The sequence below is a fragment of the Salvia hispanica genome, chromosome 6 (genome assembly GCF_029641045.1).
Source record: "Salvia hispanica isolate PSC_SH4W2 chromosome 6, Shi_PSC_v1, whole genome shotgun sequence".
NCBI classification, from domain to species: Eukaryota; Viridiplantae; Streptophyta; class Magnoliopsida; order Lamiales; family Lamiaceae; genus Salvia; species Salvia hispanica.
Window position 1 is genome coordinate 10,588,775 of NC_142697.1, and position 20,067 is coordinate 10,608,841.

The following is a 20,067-nucleotide window of genomic DNA, read 5'->3' on the forward strand; positions in this document are numbered from 1 at the left end:
AGGCCCATAATATCGCCTAGCTAGTTTGTTCGAAAGAGGCCTGCAAACCGAAAGCTGACGATACAGTTGTAGTTTGAGAAGGACATGATCACCCACTTGGAAATTAATATCACGGCGATGGAGATTAGCACACTCGACCATCGATGGCTAGGATCGAGCTATGCGATCCTTGAGAGCTTTCAATATTGACTCGCACTCCTCCAAAAGGTCTGCCGTGGTTGAGTTATGCAAAGGTCGGGGATAAGTAGTGAATAAATTAGGAGGTTCCTTCAATAGAACACTTGAAACGGGGATATACCAATGCTAACGTTCAAGCTACAGATAAGAGATAATTCAGCCCACAGAAGAAGAAGAAACCACCTATTTGGGCGATCATAAGTGAAGGCTCGCAAATATTGTTCCAATGTTGGGTTCGTGACCTCAGATTGGCCATCTGTCAGGGGTGATAAGCCATTATAAACAGCAGTTTGTGCCGCTTAAAGATAACAACTCATTCAATAAATCATTCATAAAAATAGGATCACGGACCGACAATAACCTGTTAGAAAAACCATGAAGTTTGACCACAGTGTCAACAACAGCTTAGACCATTTCGAAGCATCAAACCCTGTTTTTAATGCCCCAAAATTAGCATACTTAGAAAGCCCATCCACCACCACCATTATCGCAGTGCATCCATGAGACGGAGGTAGCCCCACTATGAAATCCATTGCCGCTTCCCACACCATTCCCAGAATTGGCAGTGTTTGAACTAATCCATTTGGTTTGTCACGTACATATTTCGTTGATTGGCAAGTAAAACATGCGGCGACATAATTGTGGACGTCTTGTCGTAAACCTGGCCAATTAAATAAACTTGCAACCCGAGCCAAAGTTCGTCGTTCACCGGGATGGCCCGCAATTTCTCGGTGGAGGAACAGCAAGTCCGGTAGCTTGGAATTATCTTTACGGTTGATGTCCAATATTGCAGTCACGGGCCATGCATATAGGGCAAACATCTTTGTCGCGGTATCCGAGTTGTCCACGTCGCGGCAGGTACAATTATTATATTAAGTATTTTTTTGACAAATTTACTTATCAATGTACTTGTGTAAATATTTTTTATTTTGAAAGTTACTAAATTTTATAGTAGTATTTTATAATAAATTCTTATTATATATATTTATGATTTTAGATTTTATATGATGATATTGTTTAGCAATTCATAAAATTATTTCACAATGAAAAATCAGTGTGTGAAAATAAAATGGATCGTGCATCGAACGAGTGTGATACTACTTGAGTACTGATACGCTCGAATTTTGCATTGTTTTAAGGCCCTTATTTGGTCTGTTTTCAATGTCTAAATCGCAATTCATGTCCGTATGTTACAAGTTTTATCTATTTTGGTATTTTGACATGTTTTGTGAGAATTGTGCATATTTGAGCTTAAAAAGATAGGAAAAAGTCGAAGATGGAAGTCTGGAGCATTCAAGACGGCCAGTGGCCCGCTGCGTGTGTTGCAGCGACCGCTACACCTATAGCGGTCCGCTCCGGAGAGAGTTGTGCTAAAAATCTGAAGACGCCCAGCGACCGCTGGGAAGTGCGCAACGTCCGCTCGAGAAACCCCCGAAGCCACTGGACTAATTTGCAGCGACCGCTACATCACATGCAGCGACCGCTACACAAATGGGCAGAAGCTACGGACAAACACACAGCGACTGCTAGCCAAGGTGCAGCGGTCCGCTGCAAAAAAGCGGCGCACGAGTTGACCTATTTTCTCTCCAGATTTTACCAAAATTAGCCACATTTTTCCTTCTACCAATAAGATTCGACCCATTCACTATATAGACCCCCTCAAACCTCTTCATTAGACACACTCATACTTTACTTTACACGCTTTTTGCCTCACAATTCTAGAGCATAATATTTGCGAGTTCTTCATTGTGCAAGAGGTTGAGGACAGATTCAAGTGAAGATCAAGGCTACGAGGATTCTACCTTTGGGTTTTATCGCTTTAGTTCTTATATTTACTTTGTTTTCCCTTCAAACTATGTTTTTAGATTATTCTATCATGTGTAACTAAATTCATAGGATTCTAGGGATGTGTTAGTAACGACTTCGGTTATACAATTTCTTTTTCTATTCAATATTCGTTTTGTTTTTACTTCATTTCTTCCTTAAGTTGTTCCGTAATACTACATGTTTGAGTGACACATCCGATGCAGATTTAATATAACTTGCTACATAATCGTGAGAGGAGGTTGGCGAGTTAGATCCACTTAATAGACACTACAATTAGCTTCCATTAAACGACACTGTTAATTGAGAGTGGGGAATTTTCAAGGGTCTTAGGAGCTTTTAGGAGTTACGGATCTAGGATTGACAACCCTAGTGTTAGTAATCTACGCTTGTACCGCATGGGCATAACTAGTGTGACTCGTTCTATCCAAGTATAAACTGTGTTAGGGTATTGTAGGTGGAATTTGTATAACCATAATTGTGAATGCGCATCCCTGAAATTCTCTTATCTCATATATTTTTCCTCTAGTCTTAGTTGCAATTAGCTGTTTACTGCTTTCAGCATTCTTGTTTTCAAAAGTTTTTCAAAACCCATTGTTTCTCCAAATAGTAGAAGAAGCTTAGTAGAAGGTAACCAGTCGGAGATATTATTCCCCGTGTTCGACAACCCGGTACTAACCTTTAGCTATACTAGATCTACCATGTATACTTGCACGTATATTTAGTGCTAATAAATAGTGCATCAAGTACTTGTTTGATCAAGAACTGAGTTACCATTGTAAAAGAAAATTACTACCAGTACTAATAAGTTTGTTAGGTTAGCTTTTGGGTATCGAGCTTCCATACGACACTGTTGTTTTGTTTGTTTCTTAAGATACAAAATCATGTTAGTGTAAGAAAATTGAAATTGGTAAAAAAAATGTCGAAAACTCGAAGAAGAACTTGTCTACGTCATAATCTAAACCGGCTCCTCCACAGACCAGCACCGGGCCACTACTATATCGGTTGATCCTTATAAAAACCAAGCATATAAAGAGATCAAATCATCACCAAAGACACCCTATAAATTCACGGCCTTTATGCTACACAACCTCCTCGGCTTCGGTCGGAACTGGCGGAACTTGGTCCCTCGTTTCATATCTCTCTCCAGCTCATACAGAAATATGTTAGAGGATCTCTCAATTCTGAAAATAATGCAAGTGAGGATGACTCAAAGGAGAAACAATCCAGTAATTAGCTTCCCATAAAACGGCACTGTTAATTGAGAGCGAGAACATTAGGAGTCTTAGGAGCTTTTAGGAGTTATTAATCTAGGATTGACGCCCCTAGTGTCTATAATCCTCTTTGTGCCGCATGGACAATATATTTGTGATTCGTTCTAGTGAAGTATGAACTGTGTTAGGGTGTTGTAGTTGGAATTTGTATAACCATAACTGTGAAAGCACATCCCTGGAATTCTCTTATCTCATTTGATTTCTCTCTGCAATCGTACTTTTTTTGTCTTTACAAGTTTTATTTTCAAAAAAATATCAAAACCTTTTGTTTATCCAAATAGTAGAAGAGGTCTAGTAGAAGATAGACAATTTGTGTTCGTTTTCCATGTGTTCAATATCCGGTACTAACCTTTAGCTATACTATATATACCTTGTATACTTTCAGGTCCTAGGACTAAAAAATAGTGCAAATATGAAAAATATGAATGAGTGGATTTTATTCCAGGTGCTAAGACTAAAAATTAGTGCAAATATGAAAAATATGAATGAGTGGATTTTATTCTTGGTGCTAGGACTAAAAAATAATATATTAATATGGCTGGAGGACAAGGGAATGGGCAGATTTATAAGACGGGTTTATAGTCCTAAGTCCTAACCTAATTATGGCACTATGAATATTCTAACCTGATTATGGCACTTTATATGCTTGAAATTTTGTATAGCAATCTATAAGTTTTAGATTTTTATTGCGGGGTCAAATGAAGGTATGAATCATGCATGGACAATATATCCGACGAATTTAACATCATAGATATTTATTTAAACTAAAAAAAGTACTGCTGTTTCATTTCAAATTTATTTCAATTTTGTGTTGTCGTAATTATCCTTCATGGTTCACTCTTTTTATTGGTTACTAATGCCTATCAATATTCTTATATACAAACATGTAATCTTAGCTATTTGACATAAATATTCGCCATGAGAAAAGTTGAATAAGATAAAAATTTGCGAGTTTCCATTCAAAATTTAAAGTTCAATTTTTATAAATTAGTGAAATATGAAAAAAATGATGATTATATTTACACTGGAATTATTGAGAAATAATGTTCGCAGAGCTACTGATTTTGATCTACTCCTTAGATATGAAATTATTTATCATCATATATTCAAGATTGCGTAATTGAATATAAATAAAGCAAGATCTTTGAACATGTATTTCACGTAAAACCATAAACATAATAGGATCGAAATATACATTGGCGATCCATAGCGGAAGCGGTTGAGGAAGATGGAGAGAACTTCCTCGGACTTTCTTTGGTGTAGTGGCGCAACTCCAACTCTAAGGATTTGTTTCTCTCTCTTTCCCTCGTTTATGTGTGCTCTATAATGTGAGTGATTTGATGGGATCGCCACACTTGTATTTATAGGCAGAGAGAGGACAAACCCTAACTATCAAACCTTAAAACCCTTTCCATCAAAGAGGCTTAATATATACATTTCTTATTCATCAAGTATATAATTGATTACAATCAAATCTAATCAAATCATAATCATAATAATAATAAGTATGCATGTTTTCTTTCTTGATAGCCAAGGGAATGAAATATTCATTCCATAAAGACTATGCAATCAACGGCACACACATATATTCACATATATTCTATTTGGAGAAATATAATATTATTATTTAATTTATTGATAAGTGAAAATAATTAATTTATAGTCAATTAATTAGGGTATAATGTGTCTTATACCAAATATATGTATTATACTAAAATCCAATTCTATTTAGGATTCTATCACATGTCACATATGTGAGACACAAAACTTACATTCTCCCACTTGGCGAACATGTGGGACACAAAGTTTTCGATTCTCCCACTTGTCACACGTGACAGAGCCACAGTAAAATAGATATAATAAACATAAGAAACACATAATATTGGACTTTATAAATACTTTCATCATTGGCAAACATAAGTATTATATTAGAGAGACTACTAATGCGGGTCATGGCGGGCGTATATCATTCAATCGATATAGTTCCTTTCATGTACCACATTACCAATATCCACTCTAATATAATCTATAAGTGACACCGCGTCCGTAATTGTCTTATTTCAAGACCTCCTGCATTAATACTAAAAACGTACATATGCATATCAAATAATAAGTATATGCAGGAAAAGTAGAAACAACTTTATTGAATTCAAAATATCCATAACTTAAGTGGCTGAACCAACATGGAAACATAAAGATTAGACGTTTCCATACCCAAAACTCATTCTGTTAACTTATTCCATAAATGTCTTAGGCAGTAACACCTTAGTCAATGGTTCAACAACTATAAGCTGTGTGCTTATATATTATACATATATTCTTTGTTCCCAAACTTCATCTTTCATGACAAGAAACTTTAATTCCATGTGTTTTGTTCCTTGAATACTTGTCATACTTACAGAAAGATATGATTGCACTATTATCACAATACAATTTCAAGGACAAGGATATTGAGGAGACAATACAAAGGCCTGAAATAAAATTTTGCAATCATTAATGCTTCAAAGCAAGCCATAAATTTAGCTTTAATGGTGGATGTTAAATTAGAACTTTTGTTTTACACTTTTCCATGATATGGCTCATCCAACCATAAGAAAAATGTAACCAAAAGATGATTTTCTAAAGTCAACACATCAAGCATAATGTGAATCGGAATATCCAATCATTTTTAATTGGTCGGATTTCCTAAAACGTGAGCATAAAATCTTTTGTCCCCTTTAAGTATCTAATTATCATCATTGCAGCTCTCCAGTGTTCAATGTCAGGGTTACTTTGGTAACGACCTAGCATACATCAAACTTCCCACAATAGATGCATAAAAATATTTTTCTTCTCTTTAGGTTCTAATTCAGTTTTTTGGACATTGATTGAAGCTGAATTTGTCACCTTTATGAATTGGAACAACACTTGGAGAACATGCATTCATGCTATATCTCTCTAAAAGATTCGATCTATGTAGCTTTTATGAGACAATCCAAAAGTCCACGTGATTAATCACAAGATATTTCTATCCTATGACGTAGGATGTCTCACACATATCTTTTATGTTGGAATCTTTAGAGAGATAATTTTAATGTCATGTAATAATCCAATGTCACTACTAGCAAATATATCATCAACATACAGAACTAAAAATATGAACTTGCTCCCACTAACCTTGAGGTATATTGAAGACACGGGGTTTGTCACTGTGTGCACAAAAAAGAATAACAAGTTTCCTAGGTCCAGCAAATCCACTAGATCACAAGGTCTAGGAACTCACTGGTCGTTGAAAAATCTCGGTCGTCGGACACACGGAGCACTTCTTCAAAAACCCTCAACCACTTATACTAAAACTTAGCACAGGGAAGTAGGGATCGATCCCACAGAGATGGATGCGAACATGCTCAAGGATTTGGAAATTATTTTTGGGTTGGCTGCTGCCACACATTTTTTAGTTGAGGAAATTAAACTAAACTTGGTATTGAAATCTGCTACGCCTACAGCAAGATCTAGGCAAAACAGAAATCATGCACGCAAATTGAAATCGAGAAAACCACTAGATCTAAGAAACTATTCTAAATTACCTAGACCTGGGAAATAAACTGACAGTGGGGACCATGACTGAAAAAGCAAGTACGGGCGAAAAGCTGAGAAAACAACTAACCAAAGTACTAACTAACAGCGACATCATCTTCTTCAATTCTAATTGCACAAAACTCAGAAGAAACAGGTATGAAACGTAATCAGAAAACAGAGCAGACTGGATTTCAGCGATTAACAAAAAAAACAATTACGAACTAGGCAAATCTACGGTTACTAGACGAAGTAATACAGAAAGTAAATAGAAAACTCAAAATCCATGCACAACTCGACTTCCCCTGTTCAGATCCCACCTCGGATGCTAAATCCACTCTGGATCCAAGCATCCGACACAAACTCCAGCCAAAAACATTCCATAACTTCAGATTCAACAAACAACCTCCGATAACAACAACACCACAGATCTACCGCCAAATTCCCCAGATCAAGCACCAAAGTGACAAAAACAGAGATTAACATGCAACTTGCCGAAATAAAAACTTCAAACAACATGATCAACGTAGATCAACACGAGATAACACAAATATAACAAAAAAAACTAAAGAAATGCATAGATAATCAGTAACATCAACAACCAAATCGACTTCCAAAAGTGAAGTTCGAACGAAATAGAGTGCAAAAGAACCGAAAGTAAATAGATTGTATCTTCGCCCTCACGCGGACGGTGTTACGACGGACTTCCTCTGAAGATGAGACCCCTTAAAAACCTAAACTACCCCAGAACTCCCATTTCCCAAGTGTGTGTGTGTTGTGTGTGAGCTAAGAGCGAAAAGATTGTATATGTTGTGTGTTGCATGCTCCTCTATTTATAGGCGTTGAAGTGGGGCCCAGCGAGGTATAGATAGACTTTGTTGCCCTCAGCTATTGACTCCCTTCTTCTAGCCTTCTTTTCCTTAAATTCTGCTCACTTCTCCTTCATTCCTTCGCTAGTCCGTTTCCTCTAGCATCTCCTGGATCTAGCGATTCTGTCACACACCTGGCTTAAAAACTGTGTTAGACCCAGCGAAATATAGTGTTTTTCACCATATAACCGATGCATGAAATTAGCCTTATCATATATGCACCGATCAACGGTGTTTTCTTCATAACCAAAAGCAGTAATAGTGTCATGGAATTTAAAATATCATTGTCGAGAAGCCTGTTTCAGTCCATAAATTGATGTCTTAAGTTAGCAGACTAAATTTTCATTCCCTTTCTTAATGAAGTCTTAAGGTTGTTTCATGTAGACTTCTTCTTACAAATTACCTTTTAGAAAAGCGGTTTTTCACATCCATTTGATGTAGTTCCAAGTCGAAATGGGCTACAAGTGCCAAAATGATTCTAAGTGAGTCCTTCTTTGATACTTGAGAGAAAGTCTCTTTATAATCAATGCTATCTAGTCTCTTTATAATCAATGCTATCTTTTTTAGTATAACTTTTGAAAGCGAGTCTGGCTTTCAATCGTTTGATTAAACCATTCATTTCATTTTGGTCTTGAAGACCCATTTACACCCAATACATTTGTAACTATTAGGTAATTCGACAAAGTTCCAGACTTTATCATAATCCATAGATTTTAACTCTTCTATCATGGCATCAATCCATTTATTAGAATTATTACACTTAATGGCTAGTGAATATGAATCTGGACTGTTATGTGTCTCTATGCCACATTCAGATTCTTAGAGATATGTCATACGATCATCAGAAATGGCCGGCATTCGTTCTCATTAAGAAAACATTAATGGCACCTCTAGAGATTTTTCTTTCTCACCTACGTTCAATGACTTTGGCATCATCATTAGTCATTCAAATGTTCAATATTGTTAGGCTATTCAACAATATTTGCCACACTTAATTCTTAAGGAAATGAGGAAAGAGGAAAATCTACCCTTATTTCACTAATGACCGCATTGTGAGTGTTAAAACTCTCACTGATCTCACCATTCTCAAAGATTCATATATTTTCAGTTTCCATAATTCTCATGCTATCATTAGGATGGTAAAAACTATACCCTTTGGACTTTACTGGGTAACCCGTAATGTAACCACTAACAATCTAAAGTCCAATTTCTTTTCTTGTGAATAGTATACTCTAGTTTCTGCTGGACAACCCCAAACATGAAGGTGCTGCAACTAGGTTTTTTCTACGTGTCCAAAGTTCATAAGGAGTCTTTGGAACAGCCTTAATAGAAACCCGGTTTAATACATAAATAGTCGTTCTAAGATCATAAATTCACAACGATATGGGTAAGATAGAATTAACATACTTCTAACCATTTCCATGAGAGTTCGGTTTCCTCTCTCAGCAACATCATTCTGCTGAGACGTACTTGGCATAGTGTATTAAGCACAAATGTCATGCTTTTCTGAGTATTTGGCAAAAGGTCTTATTTTAGTGGTAAGACCATAAAATTCACAACCTCTTTTTTTTTTTAACCTCAATATCGAATAATTTTCACCTTTCTATTTAATTGTCTTTCAACCTCAGTCATAAAATGTTCAATTGTACCTGAGATTTTTCTTGCAATAATAAATCCATAACGCAAAAAAATCGTCAATAAAGGTGATAAAATATTTTTATCCACCAAAAGTCGAGACATCAAAAGGTCCGCAAATATCTGTATGTATAATTTTAAGGAGCTCATTGCTTCTTGTGGCATTTTTAGTATTGTGTTTGGTTTGTTTACATATAATACGATCCACACAAATGGTAATGCTTGTAAAGTCTAAATTTGAATGAATATTATCCTTTATAAGCCTCTTAATTCTTTCACTAGAAATATTATCAAGTTCCTTTATGCCATAAGAATGATAAATTCGAATGAATATTATCCTTTAGACGCTCCTTCGGTTGCAATGTGAGCATGAGATGCACTCATTCCATACTTCTTCATCTTATGCTCCTCCTAGACCAATACGTTTTCCAATTCTTTAAGAGTCCACTAATCTTTTATAGTGGATCAATTTGGAATGGTCCATATTGAGGAGGTAAGGAAGTTAGGATGAATTGGACAAGGAAATCCTCATCCACCTATAATCCTAATTTCAGCTTAGAAGAGATGTTATTTATGTTCATCACATGCTCATACATAGTCCGAGAACCTATTGCATGCTCATGAGATCCTTCATAAGTTTTCCTGCAATAGTCTTATATGCAGTTGTGAAGCGATCCTCAACATTCAGCAAACATTTTTTTTGCAATGTTAGTCGTTGAGAGACTTTATCTGCAACGAACATTCTAATTAACTGTAAACTTAGTCCTGTTAGATTTTTCCCAAGCATTATGGGCAATCAACCAAACTACTTTGATCATAAGATAATTGGCTTATCATTCAACAGTTTTAGGTCCAAGTCCATTACTCCAAGAGTGAAGTTAAGTTTCTCTTTCCATTCAAAGAAGTTAGTTCCATTAAGTTGGGGAACGTTCGAGGTTAACATACTACTAGAAAAAAAATATGTTTTTACATTATAGGAGCAATTAAGAGATAAATACTCAGATATAAAAACTTTGAATAATAACACGAATATTAATTTGAAAACCCATATATGAGGCAATTATGAAAACTCATTTAGGTAGTCTTCATACAATAACAAACATCATGCTTTTAAGATTCATATCTTTGTTTAATAATTGAGTAATAGTAATTTGGCGTTACCTTTGGGTAATCGACACCAATTTATATTATTAACTCCATTAGTGCTCATTATATCGCAAAAGACTATTTCCTTTGGGAATCTAGACTTTTTATGATAAACGAACTATGTACATAATGAATATATTTTATAGTCATAACAAGCATGATGATTAATTGCATACATAAATTTTCATATTAACTTGATTATAAACTCTTCTTATTTTACCTCACTTTGGTGATTGCAAAATAAACATAATATAATCAAGAATGTATAGTGACTAATTGTTTAAGCAGATTTCACTTAGTTTGATTATAAACTATTACTCCCTCCGTCCCGGTTAAAATGATACATTGCTTAGCCGGCACGGGATTTTAGGAGTTATTGGTTAAAGTATTTAATTGGAGAGAGAGAAGGTGAGTGTATGTATTAAATTAGAGAGATAAAGAAAGATGGATATTTTAATAGGAGTGAGAAAAAGTGTTTGAGTGTATTAATTGGAGAGAGAAAGTTACCAAAAAAGGAAATGTGTCATCTTAGTTGGGACAAACAAAAAAAGGAAAACGTGTCATCTTAAGCGAGACGGAGGGAGTATTATTTTACCTCACTTTGGTGATTGCAAAATAAACATAATATAATCAACAAACATATAGTGATTAATTGCTTAAATAGTTTTTCATATGCATTTGATTATAGACTCCTTATTTTGCTCATTTTAGTGATTGCAAATAAACATAATATAATCAAAGTACATATTCAAACAAGAATTGAATTATATAATCATTAATTCTACCGCCTCGGTAGATTCATAATCATGAAATATTTAATTGAAATCTCAATTTACCGATACATATATTCAAACTCCATTTACGCACAGTATATACACAATCAATATACCCAAATCAATTCCATATACATAAATAGAATAATTTGGAAACAATATATTTCAAAACATATAAACCATTAATTCTGGGGATTGAACATAAAAAAATTGAATTGGCAATTCATCAATTAAAAATATCCATATCACTAACTATGGAAATAAGATTTCGATGAAATATAACATACTCAAAATCAAATCTCAATAAAATATCAATTAATTTCATTCTATACACATAGAATGATAACATAATTAAATATTCATGATGAAACAATTTTCTGTCAAAACAGTCGAACAACACAATTCATAAATCATGTGTATAAAATTAAATATTCAGGCAGAAACAATTTTCTATAATAACATCCAATCAATACATAATTGTGCAATTTGATAAGCGTACAGTTATATGAATTCATTAAATTTGATTACGTAATTCACGAATTGAATCCGCTAAACTTTAATTCACAATTCATTAAATTTCTTGAGGAAAGAGCAATATCGAAAGTCGAATAAAGAACCAAATATACACAAACATGATTCTCAAGTTAATCAATAATTTATTCAAATAAAAATTCAAACATTATGGTTTTTCAACCATACGAAAATACATGAGTTCTCAACCATGCTCTGATACCACATGTTGGAAATTATTTATCATCATATATTCAAAATTGCGTAATTGAATACAAATAAAGCAAGATCTTCGAACAACATGTATTTCACGTAAAACCATAAACATAATAGGGTCGAAATATACCTTGGCGATCCATAGCGAAAGCGATTAAGGCAGATGGAGAGAACTTCCTCGGACTTTCTTTGGTGTAGTGGCGCAACTCGCCATTCCAACTCTAAGGATTTGTTTCTCTCTCTTTCTCTCGTTTATGTGTTCTCTGTAATGTGTGTGATTTGAAGAGATCACCACACTTGTATTTATAGGCAGAGAGAGGACAAACTCTAATTATCAAACCTTAAGCCCTTTCCATCAAAGAGGCTATTAAAATAATTAATATATACATTTCTTATTCATCAAGTATATAATTGATCACAGTCAAATCTAATCAAATCATAATCATAATAATAATAAGTATGCACGTTTTCTTTCTTGATAGCCAAGGGAATGAAATATTCATTCCATAAAAACTTCTCTTTGGAGAAATATAATATGATTATTTAATTAATTAATAAGTGACAATAATTAATTCATAGTCAATTAATTAGGATAAAATGTGTCTTATACCAAATATATTTATTATACTTATATCCAATTTTGTTTAGGATTCAAGAGACACAAAACTTACAAGATATTCCATAGATATTCCACAACAACTAGATATTCCTAAAACATGTATTGACTTTTCACATTTGTCTTATCAATTTATTGACAAGTGACAACAAAAACATCATTTACTTAATCCTCATATATCTTTTTAAATTAACGCAGCATCTTTAATTTTTTTTTAATAGAATCTAATTTATTAAGATAATATTTTCAAATGGACAATAAACTCATATATTGATATATATACATTGCAGCATACTAGAGGTTTAAATATACTTTTCCTTTCTTATTTTTATTAACAAACATCCGATATTTAATACAAATGTGTTTATTTTTTTTAATGCTGTATTTGAATCTTAAATTTTAGTAGATAAAACACATAAAATCAATGGGTATTGTATGAAATAGAGTGAACTACAAAAATGGTCCTTGGACTATGGATTTATCTCGCTTATAATTCCTGGACTTTAAAAATATCATCAGACATCCCTAGACTAAGGGTTTATCTCGAAAATGGTCCATTTTCATTGTTTTCGATCGAAAATATCCTCTTGGGGATTTTGGGGTTTTGGGCAATTTGATCTTTTTATAGTTTTAACATTTTAAATAAGATATTATTTCAGTTATGTACTAAATCTGATAATATTTTAAAAATTATCATTCTTCTTCCCTTTTGTCATCCTTCACTTTTTTTCTTCATTTCAATATTAGATTTAATTTTATAAAATTAAATTTTAAATTTTGATTTTTAAATATTAATAAATTTTATTAATTAAAACTATTAATTCATGGACATTATAAATATTGATTAAAACTATTAATTTTTGTTATTTAATATAATATTCAGTTGAATCGAAGAAGTATAGAAAAATAATATTAATCATGATAGAAAAAAAAGAGCTATTCTATTTAACCTTCGTTCGGTTGTTATAATTGCTTGTGATCGAATATTATGAAGTTGACTAAAAATTTGATCCTACTAAAAATTTTATATATGAGTATTTTTGTTGAAATTTTCTAGTAAATTTGATTGTTTTCAAATTAATAAACGAAAATTATATTAGTCTTACATTAGATGCATATTTATTTCAGAATAAATCGTGTTATAAAATCTATTTATGATTAAAGCTATTAAATATTGATTAAAACTAAGGGTTTGACATACCTTATTGATTAAATATTAGACACTATCAAATATTGATTATGACTTTTATTTCTTTTATTTAATACTCCCTCCGTCTTAGATAATTTGACCCAGTATTCCATTTCGGTCCGTCCCAAATAATTTGACCCAGTATTCCATTTCGGTCCGTCCTAAATAATTTGACCCATTTCACTTTTACCATTTTTGGTAGTGGACCTCATATTCCACTAACTCATTCCTACTCACATTTTATTATAAAACTAATATATAAAAATAGGACTCACATCCCACTAACTTTTTCAACTAACTTTTCATTACATTTCTTAAAACCCGTGCCCGGTCAAAGTAAGTAGAATTATCCGGGACGGAGGGAGTAATTTTTATAATTAAAAAAATTATTAATATTTAAAAATTGTAATTTAAAATTTAAAATTTAATCTAATATTGGAATGAAGAAACAAAGTGAAGGATGATAAAAGAGAAGAAGAATGATAATTTTGAAATAATATCAGATTTAAAATGTTAAAAGTGTAAAATGACCAAATTGTTCAAATCCCCCAAAACTCCCTAAAAGGGTATTTTCAATTGAAAATAGTGATAAAGAACCATTATTAAGATAAACTATTAATTCAGGGATATCTGATGATATTTTTAAAGTCCATAGACTATGAGCGAGATAAACCCATTATTAAGATAAACTATTAATTCAGGGATATCTGATGATATTTTTAAAGTCCATAGACTATGAGCGAGATAAACCCATAATCGAAAGGTCATTTTTGTATTTCACTCTATAAAGTAATAGGTGTCAAGGTAGAGTATAATGTGAAATAAATATCATATGCACTATATATAGAGAGAGAGTAAAATAGCGGCAGCGGCCTGTCTCCATAAACCCTTGGGCCAAATTTAAACCCTAGAAGGTTGCGGCGTCGGAGTTTTTGCTGCAACCAAAGTTAATATGTTGCTTCTCTTTGAAACGCCGGCTGGCTTTGCTCTTTTCAAGGTTCTCGATGAAGGAAAACTTTCCAAAGTCGAGGTAATTTCGTCCGAGTTTCCTTTGGTTTTCATGTTTTTACTTTGTTAAATTTTTTTTCTCATTTTTTTTTTCTGTTGCAGGATTTGAGCAAAGAATTCGCCTCCCCTGACTCCGCTAGACAGGTATCATCTCAAATGCTATTTCCTTTTAATTTCCCTAATTTCTACTTGTGATGAATTTCTATTTAGGTTAGTTACTCTTAGATGGTTAAATTTATTGATTTTTCGGCATGCGTTCTATTGTATGTTCGTTTTATTATGCGAAATGATAATGTAAGCTGAATGCTTGACTCCTTCCTCATACTATTTCATATGGTATTTTTGTGTGTCAAAACAATGGACTTAATTAACCATTGATTTCATGGCAACTTTAGGTTGTCAAGCTGAGAGCATTCTCAAAATTTGAGAATACCGCAGATGCATTGTCTGCTGCTACCCAACTGATAGAGAGTAAACCCAGCAAAGGCCTCCGGAAATTCCTCCGTAGCCACTGTGATGGTGATATTCTAGCTGTAGCTGATTCTAAGCTTGGTAACACAATCAAAGAGAAGCTTGTAAGTTTGCATCTCTTTATTATTGATTTGATTGTATCAAATTGTTTGTGTTTATGATTATTTTAAATCTTGCAGCAAATTGAATGCGTCCATAACAATTCGGTTATGGAATTGATGAGAGGGGTCAGAAGTCAGTTGACCGAACTGATATCTGGCCTAGCAGCACAGGACGTGGCACCGATGAGCCTAGGTTTATCTCACAGCCTATCCCGATACAAGTTAAAGTTCAGCCCTGATAAGGTGAGTTACATGATTTAGTCATCAAAGATTTTCAACTATGCATCTTAGTAATTGATGTGTAACACATTTTATTATAATGTTTTAATTGTAATAGTATTAATACATCATTCTCTCCTGTGCTGTGCACAAGGTTGAGTTGTTTTCTGTTGTTTAACTGAAAGACTAAGCAAATGCTTGTATGCTTGGCATACTTAAAAAACCTTATCTGCCACTGTTAGGAAAGGTGAATGAAAATATAGTATTAAAGAGTTCTGATATGTGATTTTTGTTCTTTATTTTTTGTTGTCTGCCTCCATCTTTGTGGTGTATCAACGTACCTGGTTCATGTTTGCACAATTTTGGTTTTCATATCGATGATTACTCATAACTTATACTGTAGGTTGATACAATGGTAATTCAAGCCATTAGCTTGTTGGATGACCTTGACAAAGAGTTGAATACATATGCAATGAGGGTCAGGGAGTGGTATGGATGGCATTTTCCCGAACTTGCGAAGATCGTGCAAGATAACATCCTGTATGCAAAGTCTGTGAAATTGATGGGCTACCGTTCCAATGCGGCCAAGCTTGATTTCTCCGAGGTATATATTTTGCGTTGTCTTGTTTGCCCACCCCTTTTCAACTATTAGTAATGTGATTTGATGAATAAAGATCTGTAAATAGGGATTAAACTGTTGCTTCCATCCATTATGCCCTTTTTCATCTTGAAAGAGACCAACAATTTCCAACAATAACTAATTGCTTGCAGCTTCATTCATGACATTTATACATGCAAGTCTTTAATCTAAAAATTGGACCCTTTTGTCCATTGATAGTACCAAGCCCTCAATCAATTTATTTGAAGAAAATTTCTTAAGTTTTTGTTTGGGGAAATGGGGATTTAATTCCAGTACTTTCTTTATGATAAAATATTGTAGATACTTCCAGAGGAGGTTGAGACAGAACTAAAGGAGGCAGCCGTGATCTCCATGGGAACTGAAGTCAGTGATCTGGATTTGGAGAACATAAAGGATCTATGCAACCAAGTTCTCTCTCTTTCTGAGTACAGAGCTCAGCTTTACGACTATCTAAAAAGTAGGATGAACACTATTGCCCCGAATTTAACTGCACTTGTTGGTGAACTTGTTGGTGCTCGGTTAATTGCACATGGAGGTAGCTTGGTGAATCTGTCTAAGCAGCCTGGAAGTACGGTGCAGATACTTGGTGCGGAGAAGGCTCTCTTCAGAGCATTAAAGACTAAGCATGCAACTCCGAAGTATGGTCTTATCTATCATGCATCTCTGATCGGTCAAGCTGCCCCAAAGCACAAGGGTAAGATATCACGGTCTCTCGCTGCAAAAGCTGCTTTGGCTATACGCTGCGATGCTCTCGGAGATGGCGGAGATAACACAATGGGTGTGGAGAATCGAATCAAGGTATTTCCTGCTTTTTCTTAGTATGTGAAGGAGGTTCTTGTTTTCACAATTTGTTTTTGTGCAACTCCTTTGTTACCTTTTGTAGCTTGAAGCAAGGCTGAGGAGCTTAGAAGGAAAAGAACTAAGTCGTTCTGCTGGTTCTGTGAAAGGAAAGCCGAATATCGAGTTTTATGACAAGGACAGGAAGAAGGGATCTGGAGGGATGATCACTCCTGCCAAGGTCTGAAACATAATCTAGTAATACAATGCTGTCCTGATGATTTTAAGTAGTGTATAATTATCTGAAAGTAAGTTTCTTATTTTGCAGACTTACAATCCTGCAGCTGATTCAGTTCTTGCACTTACGGAATCACTCTCCAAGGATAATGACGAAGAAGAAGCAGAACCTGAAGTTGTTGAAGAAGAGCAGAAAAAGAAGAAAAAGAAGAAGAGGGCTGAGCCTGAAGATGCCACGCCAGGAGCAGTTGATGACGCAGAAGTTGAAACCGAGCCAGCCAAGAAGGAGAAGAAGAAAAAGAGAAAGCAGACTGAAGGAGCAGATGAAGATGGTGATGCGGATGTCAGCGAGAAGAAGAAGAAAAAGAAGAGGAAACATGCTGAAACTGAGGATGGCGGTGACGAGACTTCTGCTAAGAAGAAAGATAAAAAGAAGAAGAAGAAAAGCCTAGACTGATGCATGCACGAGCAACAGGTCTAACATTTTTGTTCCTTGGTCTAGATTTGGTGCTGTGCATGTAAGTAGGCCTCTTTCTTGGCAAGATGTTTCTTGGTTAACTATCATGGCTGTATTTCCTAGTATGCATTGGATAATTATGCTTTCGAAACGTGACTTTGTATTTTATTTTATTTATGTTAGTGAAATATGATGCCTTCTAATTGCTCATCTATATATTATTTAATTATGCTTTAAAATAGTGACTTTGTTGTTTTAAGTCAAGTTCAATATTATAATATTGTTATTTTGTTCACTATAGTGTATATTATTGACTATTCGATCAATATTCAGCTAGGGCGTGTTCGCTTTCCCGGTTATGTCAAGAAATGGCCCTAAATCTGGGCAATTTCATATGTTCAGTGTGACGGACTAAATTATTGACGGCCCTAGAATATAGCTAGGCCCGCACTATTCATTTCTGAAATGGCCGAATTCAAATATTGCGATTTTGGTGATTTTTATATCTTGCTTTGGAATGTGCATCCAGAAATAGATGTAAGATTACAATTTTACCCTCAATTTTGGTGATTCATTACAATTTTCTCTCTCCGCCGATCCACTTTTATCCCTTTCCCCTGCGTTTTCCCTTCTCTTTCTTTCTGCACCATCTCCATTTTCAAAAACACAGAGCTCTCATCACTCTTTTCCCACTCATCTCTTTCTTTGCCTTTTCACAATTTTCCACAAAATTCAATCCCAGAAAATAAAAGAAAAAAATAAGATTTGGAGGTCTTTATTTTTCTACCCCCCCCCCCCCTCGCTTTTATGCTCCAATTTATTGCTCAAGATCTTGATTTGATTAATAAAAAGTGAGAAGAAGGAAACCCATATAACACTGTGAAAGTTATACTGAGAGGAAAGGATGTCCATGCTTGATCCAGGCTCAGATCAAGTTCCTGATCTCAACATCAGCGCCGCCTTCCACATCAATCAAGGGGACTCTCCAGCGGCCGAGAGATAGATTCGAACTTGCTGGAGGAGGACGGCCAGCGACCTGTAGAGAAATTTGAACTAAAGGAAAAACCGTTTTGGGTGTGAGATAAGAGTGAGGAAAAATGGAACTTGGAGAGAGAAGAACGCTCAGACACACAGGAGACTGGGATGGAAGAGTGAGGGCTTTTTTGTCAGCACACTCAAATAAAGAACTGTTCTTTTCTAAAACATGAGGCCAAAACTTGTTCAGCGAACACACAAATTGAATTCTCTATTGGTGGGACCTACCGTCTAATTCTGATCAAGAATTAATTCTTGGCCTTAACCTAAAGAAGAAAGCGAACACCTCCTTAGAGTAATCCAGGTTTTATGATTGCTGAATCGCAAAACTTTACTAAATTAGGGTTTAGTAAATGTATAAATTATTTTCGCCTTCGTCATGAGCCTATTTTACTTCAGCCTAGGGCAAACAAGTCATAAAATATTATGAGGATTTAACTTCATTCTAGAATATATTACTTCATTCCAGTAGGTTTTTTTACTTTATTCAAATAGGATAATTACTCCATTCCAATACATACATGTTGTTTCGCGGACGGAGACGTCAAGACCATCCCGTCGACGCTGTAATAGTCCTGAAATTCCAGCTACGACAACAAAATGAAGTAATAGTCTAATTGAATGGTATAATAATCACACTGGATAATGTAATAAACTATTTGAATGAAATATGTGTAGAAACATTTGAAGTTCTACTGTAAAGTAAATACCTTGTCTAATGAAGTAATAATGTTTTTGAATGAAGTAATAAACCTACTTGAATGAATTTTATTTTTTAAAGTGAATAAAGTCAAAATCCAGTTCAATGAATTCAAATTAAATATGTGTTGAATCATTTCAAAACTTACTGAAAATAAATAAAACATACTGTAGTTTATTACGTATCGTAATGAAGTAATAAACCTGCCAGAATGAAGTAAATTGGGTTTGTAATGAAGATCGAAATAATTTTTCACATCAGCGAATTTCATAAAAAAAACTAGATCTAATAGCCTAATTTGGTCTCTAGTTCGGTATTTAAATTTAGTTCGACATGATCACAACTCCAGGTTTTATTATTTAATATAGGGTAAAGTGCCTGTAAAGTCATTAACTTTCAAATAGTTTAGTTTTTCCGTAAACTTTAAATGTTGCATAAAATTCATGAACTTACCGGACTGTGCAAATTTCCCATCCGACTCTACTAGGGGTGGGTCGGTACGGTATACCTGACCGATAACACCATACCGCATATTTTACCGAAAATTGCGGTATGGCAAAATATCATACCGTTACCATACCGAATTTACGGTAAAAATTGCGGTATGGCAAAATATCATACCGTTACCATACCGAATT

General features: G+C 34.4%; 1 protein-coding gene across 1 annotated transcript; it reads left to right on the plus strand.

Annotated features, from left to right (window-relative positions):
- Positions 1-14,634: 14,634 nt before the first annotated feature.
- On the plus strand, positions 14,635-17,904 carry LOC125206082 (putative nucleolar protein 5-2). Its single transcript, XM_048105378.2, has 8 exons — positions 14,635-14,814; positions 14,895-14,936; positions 15,188-15,367; positions 15,443-15,607; positions 15,987-16,187; positions 16,524-17,021; positions 17,107-17,241; positions 17,329-17,904. The coding sequence occupies exons 1-8, from the start codon at positions 14,737-14,739 to the stop codon at positions 17,692-17,694; spliced, it is 1,665 nt and encodes a 554-aa protein (XP_047961335.1). The 5' UTR covers positions 14,635-14,736; the 3' UTR covers positions 17,695-17,904.
- The last annotated feature ends 2,163 nt before the right edge of the window (positions 17,905-20,067 follow it).

What these genes read in the sequence shown, in the direction of transcription:
- LOC125206082 (XM_048105378.2), top strand. Translation starts at nt 14,737, where the DNA reads ATGTTGCTTCTCTTTGAAACGCCGGCTGGCTTTGCTCTTTTCAAGGTT. An exon ending in GAAAACTTTCCAAAGTCGAG is followed by an intron (nt 14,815 to 14,894) that starts GTAATTTCGTCC and finishes TTTCTGTTGCAG; the next exon opens with GATTTGAGCAAAGAATTCGC. An exon ending in ACACAATCAAAGAGAAGCTT is followed by an intron (nt 15,368 to 15,442) that starts GTAAGTTTGCAT and finishes TAAATCTTGCAG; the next exon opens with CAAATTGAATGCGTCCATAA.